The sequence below is a fragment of the Sinocyclocheilus anshuiensis genome, unplaced genomic scaffold (genome assembly GCF_001515605.1).
Source record: "Sinocyclocheilus anshuiensis isolate Anshui unplaced genomic scaffold, SAMN03320099.WGS_v1.1 scaffold107, whole genome shotgun sequence".
Taxonomy (NCBI): Eukaryota; Metazoa; Chordata; class Actinopteri; order Cypriniformes; family Cyprinidae; genus Sinocyclocheilus; species Sinocyclocheilus anshuiensis.
In genome coordinates, this window is record NW_015549584.1 from 439,068 (window position 1) to 452,562 (window position 13,495).

At 36.6% G+C, this 13,495-nt stretch overlaps 1 protein-coding gene across 1 annotated transcript in view; it reads right to left on the bottom strand.

Moving 5' to 3' along the window:
• agbl4 (AGBL carboxypeptidase 4) overlaps positions 1-13,495 on the bottom strand; it is a 214,602-nt gene that overhangs the window by 142,820 nt on the left and 58,287 nt on the right. The window contains exon 2 of the mRNA XM_016446167.1: positions 6,244-6,460. Coding sequence (XP_016301653.1) covers positions 6,244-6,460 — 217 coding nt within the window. The remainder of the gene's footprint in view (positions 1-6,243; positions 6,461-13,495) is intronic.

Consider the following 13,495-nt stretch of genomic DNA (forward strand, 5'->3'; position numbering starts at 1 on the left):
ACACACACACACACACACACACACACACACACACACACACACACATTTCAGTCCACCTTCCATTTGAGGAGCTGTTATTAAACTCACTCCTATAAGCACTAGCCACTGGTGACAGAGGATAAAAAAAGGACATGAGGTAAAAGTGCTTACCCCGAACCCTCTGACTACATCCATAAACCTGTACTCCATCAAACCATAGACGGGACCCCATTTGCCTGCTTAACGTTCATCCTTCACACGCAGCCGGTCAACTCAACTCACATTTTAAAATGCTCAGTCAATTCCAGAACTAGATGATCAGAGGGGGATTTCTTCAGCCCTGGCTATGAGACTCAGGATTTTACAGTACGTAAGAGGACTTTAGGATGTCGAGAGAGGGGTTAAGGACAGCCAGAATAGTGCTAACGCCGGTTGCCTGGAGTTTTGCACAGCGCCTCAGAAAACTGCTGTCCCTACTGGGAGATGCTTCGGCTTCTTGTATTAGAAGAGAGGAAATCTCAAAGAGCAAGATGAAGGAAAACAGCAAAGTATCTGTCAGCAGCTCAGAGTCATCTCTGTGGAAACAACCGTCTCACATCACAGAGAGGTGTGAGGCAGTGTAAGCCACATAAAACATACAAGAAAGTGAATATTTACTTTGGGAATGTGAGTATAGGCTGTTGCATATAGAGATTGACTAGATATTTTTTCACTGGGTCATTCTGCAAAATTATTAGGATCCCTATATGCATAAATTTGGACTGTCTTTGACAATGAGTTTCCAATGCCAATATTTGCTTAATTAAAATGTATTTAATATTAAACACGTCAACAAAAACCCAATTACTTAATTTGCAAAATAAAAAATTTTTGGAGACTTTTTATTCAGTAATGTATACACACTATAGAATAAACAAGAAAATGACACTTTTTTGCAGCAAGGAGTCATTAAATTGATCAAAAGTGACAGAAAAAAACTTTTACATTGTTACAAAAAAGACTGAAATAACGACTGCTGAAAATTCAGCTTTACCATCACAGGAGTAAATTACATTTTAAAAAATATTGAAATAGAATTTCACAACATTACTGTTTTTAAAGTATTTTTGATTAAATAAATGCAGCCATGGTCATCATATGAGACTTATTTTAAAAGCATTTTTAAAAATCTTTCCGACCCCAAACCTTTGAGCGATACTGCCTACATATGAAGAATGACAATAAGATATTTATACTTCTTGAAAATCATGAACTATACAATCAATCTACAAATCAGATTTTTCAAATCAACCTGTAAATCAAAACAACTTTATCATAACAGCATCATCATCCTTTCAAGAAACAACTCCTCATGGACAAGCCTCTCCTTTTTTATTGCTTTACTGTTAGATGTGTTAAAATTGAATACTACAGCTAGACATTGCACAACACAGTTTATATGCACATTCTGTTAATAGAATGTTTAAAATTTAATCAATGTCATCTTATCAAAGTGAATATGACACTGTTTAGAATGACACCACTGATCTCATCCATGTTCTCTCTTTTAGAGACATGAAAGGTGCAGTGAACTGACCGTATTGGATGAAACACTACCGCTAAACAACCAGTAACCGCAGTCACTCTGCACCAACCTGACTCAAGGCTCTTCCCTATGGAAACTTTATGTGCCATAAAACAGACAGACAGAGAGTGAGCATAAACTCGCAGAATAGTTCTGAAAGTCTGGTCATAAAAGACTCAAGGCCTGTTTTAAATGTACGTCACTTACAGCAATGGACATGAAGAAAAAACACCGCAGAACAAATTAAAAGCAAGTTTTTGAAGGCTCTGGCTACTCTCTAGACATGACAAATGAATCAAGTACAAACTTGTGGCCTACCTAAAGCTTTTAAACATTTATAGCATGCACCATTAGAAATGGGTCTGCTATGATAAACATCATTCTCCCTAAATGTTGGTGCTTATAGACCAATTTGGAGTAGACATCACAGTTACATCACTTGCAGCTGCGCGTGCATAGTGGTGGCAGAAAAACTGGTAACAAGTGGAGTGAAACAGGTAAAATTCATGGAAGAAGAGAAAAAAATATATTTTTGTGCCTTTTGATGTCAGAATCGGAATGCAAATAATTTTTATAGAATACTGTCCTCAAAGACGCCATTCGAAGCTAAATGAAAACTGCTATGATTACTCTACTTTTAAAGCATAAATTTGATTTAAACAATAATATTCACACATGCAGTTCATAGGGGACATATTGTATTAGCCCTACAGTTACAGCATGAAATATTATTTAAATTTTATACTATTAACATTTTACGTAACATTTATATATTTTATCTCACAATTCTGACTTTTTTTTATTTTTGCAAATGCAAGTTTATATCTCCTAGTTCGGACTTTATAACTCGATTTAACTCAACAATAGTGAGTTTGTCAACTCTGAGGGAAAAAAAGCCAGAGTTGTTTTCCTTATCAGAATTGTGAGATATAATCTCCTAATTGTGAGAATAAAGTCAGACTTTTGAAATATAAAATCAAATTTACATTTTTTAATTCTTTTATTCCATGCCGTCCATAGACTGCTACTTGAAAACTCTCATTTTCTGCCACCAGATAGGCTCCGCCCACAAAAAAAGTCATCACTGTTTGCAAACACCGAATTGGTCTATACGAACTCATTTTTATAGCTAAAAAAAACCCCTAATAATTATTTAGTTTCAATATTTAATAAAACTGATTCAAGGAATCTCCAAAATTAAAAAAAAATTTAAATTAGCAAATAAATGACTTGTTTACTGTCTGGACGGTATTCAGAACATTTGGCCTTTTGCATTATAGAAGCTCTAAATTTACACAGATGAAAAACAATTACACTAATAATGAGGGAACATTTACCTTACAATTGGTCTCTATCTGTGAATCATTCAAATAACAGCCTCATTTTCTGGGTGCTACAGGACTTTCATTTTCTCCTTGTACTTTCTACAAAATTCAATTTTGAGCTACAACATTTCACGGTAAAATAAACAAAAAACATCAGAACATACTAAATTGCAATATAGCATTTCAATTTCAGTACAGCAAAACGAGGAAATCATAATTAAAAAAAAAAATGATATTTTTATAAGCCTGCATGACTATATGCATGTAAACCTGAATATATCTATAGTTGTAAATGGCAATGGGGAGAGACAGAGAGAGATGTGAAGTGAAGCAGAGAGTGCTGGTCAGGCCCTCAGGCTGGATTCTGTCTGTCTGCTTGTCTTTGAGTCTCTGCTCTTTGTTGCAGTAACTGCTCTTGCTAGCCTGTCAGATCCACAACTGTTGCTCTGTCTCCACATCTGGAGAGGAGCAGGCACTCAGAATTCAACACAACAAGGCACCTGTGTGAGGGAGCGGGGCTCGAGTCACGTGACGGGCCTCTGTTGAGATTGACGGGCTCTGGGCCAAAGGAAAATGACTGAAGGTTGCATGAGAGGAGAGGATGAAACCGGGGGAGCTGTGTCTAGACAGGTAGGTCATCTGAGTCATGATAACTGAGCATCAACAAAGACCCCGAGGCCTTCTGCTTTTATGTAAAATAAACATTTATACATGCTTAAATATTTATTCCGACACACTTATATTAATCTACAAAGACCATGCTGCTTGTGCTATATGTTTCACCGCACGTCTAAATAATTCACATCCATAAATGCAGATCTGAGTTTGATCTCTTTTAAATATTCAGATGGCTCGAGCGTTTCACACTCGGATAATGGATCTGGATGCGCAGCCTTCAAAACAACTTCATTCTCCATTTGCTGATGCGAACTCGACGTTCGAAATGGGCAGCAGCGAATGGTAGAAGAAGCTGCATGATCATCCATCAAAGCGATTGTCAAAACCCGCTATGCTTCTCTGTCTTTATAACGCTGTTAGAGGACTTTGATGACTAAAGATACGATAAACAGATGTGACGATTGCTGTTGAACATGACAGTTGTTGCGAGCCTGCATTTTAAAGTCGTGAAAACAGTCCGTATGAGCGTATTTGGGGCGTTTGGACAGTGATTGCTTGTATTGCTTGATTCATCTTCATAGACCTCTGGATAGAGAGGCATCTGATTGGTTTTTGTATTACAAATGCCAACGTAAAACATTTGTGCTCATATATACCTCACCAGCAAGCAGACTTCTAAAAAGAAACGAGTTCGACCCTGAGAGGCAAAGCATTAACAGAGCAAAAGAGGTAATTGAGATGTACTAGAGGACTCTTTTTGCGGAACGCTCTTCATATTTACTTGCCTCATTGAAAGTGAAAGATATGAGAGAAGTAATCCCAGTATTACACTGAATCCAGGCTTGTTCTCTGGTGCTTTACCTATAGCACGTGTGTAGGTGTGTGTGTGTGCGCACATGGACTTCCTCCTCACAGATCCTCTGTTTAAGTACATCACGTCTGTGTGTTACACCAGAGAGTGTTTTACTACTGCAGTCCAAGCTGTTGTAGCCTCATCCTGCTCTTTTTCTTCATTCCCTCCCTCTCTCCTCCATCTCTGCAGGTCATTAAGAGTGTTGTACTGCCACATACCCAAGAACAGAGGACATAAAAAGACAAATAAGGCCATAAAAAGTCCCTATGCCTGCGCATACAAATAAATTCACTCTCACTCTCTCTTGCTCTGTCACAATGTCCCTCCCTCACTTTTTCTCACTCATTCAGTATCTATTCTTTCATTCTTGCTTTATTTCTGACATTATATCTTCTATGTGAATTATAAAAAGGCTGATTATACATACTAATGAAATGGCAAGGGAGGCACAGTGGCCCAAAAGGTATTGAGATGAGGTATTTTTTGTCTTTACCAAAACTCAGAACCTCCACCTGTTATTTTAGTATTATTTATATAATAGTACTAAACAATATTTTGAATTAGCTTATTTTTACATTTTCAGTTTTAGTAATTTTATGTAATTTTGTCATTAAATTTTTTTTTTATTTCTATTTAGCGTTAAATTTTTATTTCAGTTTTATTTTTAGTAATTTTAGTACTAAACTTATTTTATTTTGTTTAACTGCCAAGACAACATTTTCATTTAGGTTTTTTAAAGTTTTTCATCTAGTATTTAGATTTAATTTTATTTCAGCTTTGTTTCAATTAATAACAATTATTTTTAAAAGTTTTAGTTTTAGTTAACAATAGCAACACTGACCCTTACTCAAAATGAACCAATTCAGAGGCCTCCAATATATATAAAAAATCCAGATTTTTCTGTAACACTTCAATTAAAAACAATAGTGCCACCAGTTGCTTATATCATGCAGCAGCAGCAGTACCAAGTATGTTCCCTTTCATGGGAACGAGACACTGCGTCCTCTAGGGGTCGCTATGGGGAACGCCTCGTTGTGACCCGTGTCTTGTTTAAGGACCATGCAAAACTGAAGAACTGGAGTAATGGTTGCAGCTTTGCCATCACAATAGTAATTACATTTAATTCAGTTATTTTAAGTTGCAATAATATTTTACAGTATAATTGTTTTGTACTGTATTTTTGATCAAATACATTACAGACTTCAAAATAATTAAAAAAATCTTATTACACATAACCCTTGTTATCTTATGCAATGACATTCATACATGTTTAAGTTGTTAGAATTTTGAAGAGAGAATATATGGTTACAGAACTGATCTGGGTTTATGCAGTGAATGAACTGAAACGGGTGATTTAAAAAAAATAAAAAATAATAACAGCACCATATGCACCCTCAAGTCTGTATTTCTGTTCTTGCATGGCTTTAACATATAGTTTTGCCATTTATTTTCCCCCTGATATATTTGCCCTTTCAAATCCTATTTCACGTGAAACTGATTTCTTTTTTTCCATTGACACCATATTTCTTATCAATAAATGTCCTTTCATCAGTGGCTTCCCGTGACTGGCTCTCCTTGACGAACGTGAAAGTGATGAAGGCCCTAAAAGAGGGCTTTAATCTCTCAAGCATTCCTAATGAGTTTTCCTCAACAATTATTTGATAAGAGCGAGACGGGACTGTAGGCAATGTGAATGATCCAGTTACCTGTGCAGATCATGCACACACACACACACACAGTCATGCATCCTCAAAGACACTTACATGTGTCCGCCCCCTTAAAGAAAATGAGTGTGCAGTGCACAGCAGACACAGGAAGATGTTAACATAATACACACTGACAGAAACACCGGAAACGCAACAAAGACGTGCAGTAACGCTGTGTGCAAACATGTAGTGACTAACCACACTGAGGCCCAGCTGCTCTCGCTGCAGGTAATCGAGATTTCTGCGCTCCAGGCTGGCCAGGTAATGTTGCAGACGGGAGTAGGTGTAAGGGTAGCAGTACGCAAACTGATAAACGTCATCCTCGCGGTCGAAACAGAAGGCGAAAGACATCACGTAGTTCCTCCGATGGTCCGGGCAGCGATAGTAATACACATTCTTGGCTGGCAGTCTTTGCCTGTGACAAAGAAAGAAAGACAATATGACAATGAATGCACCTTGTTTGCTTTCTCAGTGAACATTCATGGGTTAGTGAGAGTTTGTTCTGAAGAAATAAAAAGTTTGCGTTCATAATATTTAATAATTATAATGTAAAAACATTCTCTGTAATGATACTTTTCAGCTGATGTAACTAAGCCTGCATAGATGAGGAAAATATTATTTTTAATCAGCCATATCGTCATGGTCACAACTCAATCAAGTCTTGATTGATCAAATAAAACCCCAATCTACATTATTTCCTGCCTAATGTTCTTGTCACTGGGAAATATCTTACATTACAGAAGTTTAATGTGTTTCAAATAGCTTTTCATGTCATCAGTGGCAGTAAATAAGATTCTTTGGGTGTGACAGACAATTGCTGTCTGATTTACTTACAATATAATAAACAATTATAATATAATAAAAAGATGTGACAAGAGAAGAGAGGATGAGATGAGGTGATATGAGAATAAAATAAAATAAAAAAGAAGAGAAAAGGTGAGAAGAGAAGACTAGATGAAGTGATTAAATGAAGAAGGGTATAAATAAAATAAAACAAATAACAAAAAATCTAAAGAAAACTAATAGGAAAGAAAAAGAGGTGAAAAGAGAAGAGAAGATTAGATGAAATGACTTGAGAAGTGAATAAAACAAAATAAAATAAGAGAGGAAGTGAGAAGAGAAGATCTGATAAAATGAGAGTATAAAAAAGAGTATAAATAAAATGAAATATTTATAATAAAGTAATAAAAGTAAAATAAAGGAAAAGTAAATAAAAATGAATAATAAAATAGATAGGAAATAAAGAAAATGGAATAATTAAAATTAAATGAAAATAAAAGAGATAGGTGAGAAGAGACAACTATATGAAATTAAGTGAAGAAAATAGTATAAACAAATAAATAAACAAACAAATTCATAAATAATAAAAGTCTGGAAATTTGCAGGCCGATCAATCCTCTACATCCCCTACAGTCATTCACAGTACTGTTGTTCAGTCAGCTCCCTCTCTCTCTCTCTCTCTCTCTCTCTCTCTCTCTCCCTTTAAAAACCCATCTAGATGAAGGCAAACTCTACCAACAAATTGTAAACAATGAAAATTTCTGCAGTGCACAATGAGCAGCCTGAACAATGAAAGCAATGTTATTTGCATATAAAATGATATACTGTGCTGTTAATCACTTTTATGTGGTGCTGCTGAAAGTAAATCTGCACATCTGCAGAGAAAGAGAGAGCGAGAGAGAGAGAGAGAGAGAGAGAGAGAGAGAGAGCAAATAGCAGTGAAGGACAGGCAAAGAACATACGATGGAAGGCATTAGAGGGAATAACAAGGGGGAGGGAGATAGTGAGAAGATGAGAAAGAGAGGAAAGATCAGAGCTGGGCTGGGCTGGGCTGACTGTGGGACAGGGAAGAGAGAGAGAGAGATCAGATGGAGATGCTATCTATGTGAACAGCACAGAAGCTTCCACACGGCCATACTGATAAGAGAGAGGAAACAGCTCTCAAAAATCAGCCTCCAGTCCTTCCATCTCATTCTTTTCTACTAAACAACTCACATACACACTGTACACTGATGGAACTGGGTTAGTGTCTTTGTTTGAACGCTTGAAAAGTTCTAAACACACACCTGTTCCCTTATCTTCAGTGACCCATATGCATAAATGCATACAAACACACAGACATATACAGTGGGATCCAAAAGTCTCAGACTATGTTGAAAATATGAGATTCTAAATCATGTTTAAACCTGAAAATATACTTTTCAGGATTTCTAACATTTGAAAATCAAGACATTGTTTTTCTAATTCTGCACTAATCTATGTTACTATTTTAAAATTAAAATAAACAAATGTATGGCATTGACCACCATCAAGCTAAAAATACTAAAACACTCTGAAATTAATTCATTTATTAACTGATATTATGATTATGAAAAATATGAAAATATAATTATATATGATAATATATGATTATGAAAAATAAAATAAAATAAAATAAAATGTTGCACTAAAACATACAAAAGCCTGAGACTATATTGAAAATATGAGATTCAAAATCCTGGTAATAGAAGTTTTAGGGTGTCAAACAGTTTAATATTAAGAAAAGTTATGATGTAAAATGAAATATTTCTTATTCTGCACTATGTCACAGAATCTATGTCACTATTTTAATATTAAAATAAACAAATTTATGGCATTGATCACCATCAAGCTAAAAATACTAAAACACGCTAATCTGTGTTTTATTATTAAATATGACAAACAACTAAAACATTCTGAAATTAATTCATTCATAAGCTAAGCATAGGATTTTATGATTTGCTATGAAAAATAAAATAAGATAAGGTAAAATAAAATAAATAAAATAATAAAATAAAATGTTGCATTATATTTGAAAAAAAAAAAAAAAGCAAAAGCCTGAGACTATTTTGAAAATATGAGATTCAAAATCCTATTTAAACCTGGTAATATAAGTTTTAGGATTTCAAACATTTTAATATTAAGAAAATTTAAGATATATAATATGAATAAGAAATATTTCTGATTCTGCATTAATCTACATCAGTATTTTAATATATTAATGACATTGATCACCATCAATCTAAAACTACAAAACATACTCATTTCATTCATTTATTCACTTAAATAAAATAAAATACCATTGCATTATATTAGAAAGTATTAAAAGTATTAGAAAGACATAAGTATTGTTTTAAATAATCATAGGCCTGATCCAAATGCTGTCAAGATAGGCAGTTTACAGCAACCAACATACAACATATGCATTGCTTAGCTTGTTTCCTGTATTAGCAAGCCCCTCGGGTGCAGCATTGTGATTGGCCGTTTAAAAGAGCATGCTCCACCCTGATGTTCATTAGGAACCCCACGAGAAATAAAGCTTTCGTATGTAAAACTATGCAGAGTTTTAGGATTTCAAACATTTTAATATTAAGAAAATTTATGATATAAAATGAATAAGAAATATTTCTGATTCTGCATTAATCTACATCAGTATTTTAATATATTAATGACACTGATCACCATCAATCTAAAACTACAAAACATACTCATTTCATTCATTTATTCATTTAAATAAAATAAAATACCATTGCATTATATTAGAAAGTATTAAAAGTATTAGAAAGACATAAGTATTGTTTTAAATAATCATAGGCCTGATCCAAATGCTGTCAAGATAGGCAGTTTACAGCAACCAACATACAACATATGCATTGCTTAGCTTGTTTCCTGTATTAGCAAGCCCCTCGGGTGCAGCATTGTGATTGGCCGTTTAAAAGAGCATGCTCCACCCTGATGTTCATTAGGAACCCCACGAGAAATAAAGCTTTCGTATGTAAAACTATGCAGATATGAAACAGCCACACACATTGCAAGCCAACATAACAGAGCATCATCCACACACACACCGCAGAATGTACACACACTCATTCCCAGACTCCTCTGCTACCTGAACAAAGTGAACCGCTGAGCCGAAATGAAAGTGAATTAGCTTTTCTCTGTGGAGGAAAAGACAGCAAATGAACGATCAAGCTGAGAAATCCTCTGGGACTGAGGACTGGTATCTCTACGGGTCTCAAAAGAGTGTTAACACACAGGACAGGTGCCTGCTTGGTCCAAACTCTACTCTAGTGCTAACACACACTCACTGACACATTACATGATCTCTAATGCATGTCAGGCTTGGCGACAAATATACTACATCACAAACAAACTCATGACCCTTCACTGTCTGTTACTTACATCTTAACACACAGCCATCCCACTCACACACACAATGTTAAGTTCAAATGTCACTTAAAAACACAAACCGTAACCATTATTCATTTTTAAAAACAATTATTAGATATACAGTAATTGATTCATTTGAATAGACACAGCTAAACCTAAATTTGTATGTAAATCTCACAAAGGCAGTCTGGAACCCCAAAATGAAAATAAATAAATAAATTTTGTGCATCAAAACAAGGCCTACATTTAGGACCATTAAAATATTTTTCATGATTATTATTTTTTTTAAGGCAATTAGGCATATTTTATCCCCTTATTCTAATTACCGTAATGCATCTACTGTTACTATTCCTGTCATTTTGAAAATCAGTATTTGTTTTTAATAAAAGCGTTCAATAAACACCATGAGATATACACTACTGTTCAAAAGTTTACTAAAACATTATGAACTTAATTCATTTTTAAGATGATGTTATGATTTGCAATGAAAAATAAAATAAACAATAAACATATACCATTACATTAGAAAAATATGCAAAAGCCTGAGACTATATACTGAATTTAAAAAAAACATATACATACATATAATTTTTTAAAACAAATTAATACTTTTATTCCACAGGGACATTAGAAGGAAGCTGATCAAAAGTGACCGTCGAGAGATTTTACAAAACAATTCTATATTAAATGCTGTTTTAAATTTTCTAATTATCAAAGAACCCTGAAGAATTAAATCAGTTTCCTCAAAAATATTTAACATTGATAATAATTAGAAATGTTTCTTGAACACCAAAGGTAAAATGGTCCTAAAACAACTAAATCTTCAACATCCATATTTTCAAATATATTTCATTTATATACATGCACATATACAGTATTTGTGTATAGAGAGTATGTATATGTGTATACTGTATGTGTGAGTCTCATGCTCAGGGCCTGCTTTTGAGTGGGGTTAGCTTCAGGACCCGCGGCTGTTTGCCGTGCACCCCGACTACCCTGCCAAGCAGACATTAGACACACACACACACACACGCTCACACACCTCTCCCCACGCAGGGTTAATGAAACAGCGTGACACCTCACTTAATTTTTTTATTTATCTGTTTGGGCATTATCCCGGTTCCTCTCCAGCGTTTGACCTTGTTGGCTACTAAGCGAGTCATGGCTATTGATTTTAATTACCCAGCGGGAATTTACTGCTCGCCTTTCCCGCGCCACTGCGCCGCTATTGGCCAGAGAAAATAGCTTTGTGTGTTGCCCCTCTATGTGACAGAGAGAGAGAGAAAGCCTGGTGAATCTCGAACCTGCTGGGCGTTTTTCTATCTTCTCTGCAGTGTATGTTCTCCCCTCTATAATTCTCTCTCTCTCTCTCTCTCTCTCTCGTTGTGGCTGTTAGTAATTTGTTTTATCTAAATGATGGTGCCCCATGCCTCCCTGTGCTGGTGGATGTGGTACAATGCCCTCCGTTCCAAAACACATTTATCTCGCTGTGTGTCTGAGGGGGGAAAAAAAAAAAAACAGGCCGGCGGACAATAACCTACACACACACGGCTTAACAATTGAGCTGCCCACCAAACGCCTCGGCCTTTTATACACACTCCCCACCCTGAGGAACACACACACACAGCGAGCTGTTGCTCTCCGGCTCTCTTTCCATATAGAGAAAAGGTCAGCGCCTGAAGCTCAAGGTCATGGACTTTAAAAATGAAAGAGTTTTCATAACTTGCTAAAGAAACCCAAAGTTTCTTCAACTCGAGCGGACAGGGCTATCGCCGTCTAGCGCTTGTATCTCTGTTTTCATGTGTGTGTGTGTGTGCGTGTGCTGTTAGCTAAACGGGCCAGCCCATACAGAGGTGTCATTCCACATCGCGGCGCTTTTCAACTCCGTTAGCAGGAACACGACGGGGCCTTTGATGCCGCCGCGGCTGTCGGCTTCCCTCTGAAGGGAACTAGACGAGGGGGAAAATTGCTAGCTTTCATACGGAGCGGGACATCTTGTCTATATTCTCAAATCAATCAAGCGTAGAGGTCATCGCAGTGGCTCCTGTCTCTCTGACTCTTTCCATCTCTCTCGCTCGGCGTTTGTCGCCCTCCCCTATTCTTCTAAGAGCACTGGCTGTCATCTGCTTAATGTTGTGAAGGTTAAATGGATTCAAATATGAGCATGAAGCTGTCTAGTGCCACGATTCTTCTCTCATCCTCCTGACAAAAACAGTTGAAGAAAAAAAGGGGATTTATTACATGTACGGATATTACATTTCATCACTACAATGATACTCTCAGATCTGTGCAGGCTCTTTTGACTTTGGACGTAGGCCCGTATTGTGTAATTATTGCTCAAACAAGCGATCCCTCTTCTAATGCATTTATTGTTTTACATTTGATACCGTTTCTTTTCTCTGGATTTTTCCACCGTAATGTGAGAGGTAGAGGGAGTGGAGTGGCCCTCCTGTGATTGATCTATCATTTGGGACATGAATCAGACTGGAGAATAGCACTGGATGGCACAGTTACTAAGCAACCTCACTTGCTTTGTGGTCGAGCTGTCCATGTGCGATGGTATGTTTGAAATGAAGAGTTTTTGGCGTGTGAATTCACTGTGTGATTCTCTAAACGGTGAAGAGCGTTGAATGCATGTGGAGGATCAGTGATAGCAGAATGAATCTAGGTGTAACGCCCCTGTGGACTGTTTGTTGTGGTTTCTTCCCTTTGTGTTGGTTTAGCCCGTCTAATCATTAGTTAATCACCGTCATTGTGCTCACCTGTCTGCCTCTAATTATTCACCCCATATTAGTTCCTGTCTGTCTGAGCATTGGGGTCGGTTATTGTTAATGTTACCCCGAGTGTGTTGGTCGAGCTGTCAATGTGCGATGGTATGTTTGAAATGAGGGGTTTTTGGCGTGCGAATTCACTGTGTGATTCTCTAAATGGTGAAGAGCGTTGAATGCATGTGGAGGATCAGTGATAGCAGAATGAATCTAGGTGTAACGCCCCTGTGGACTGTTTGTTGTGGTTTCTTCCCTTTGTGTTGGTTTAGCCCGTCTAATCATTAGTTAATCACCGTCATTGTGCTCACCTGTCTGCCTCTAATTATTCACCCCATATTAGTTCCTGTCTGTCTGACCATTGGTGTCGGTTATTGTTAATGTTACCGCGAGTGTGTGTCTCACCTACCTGAACCTGCCTTGTTGTGTCTACAATAAATGTCATTATTGGAATCCTTGTCGTCCTCGTCGTCCTGCCTGCCTCCACACACCCGTTT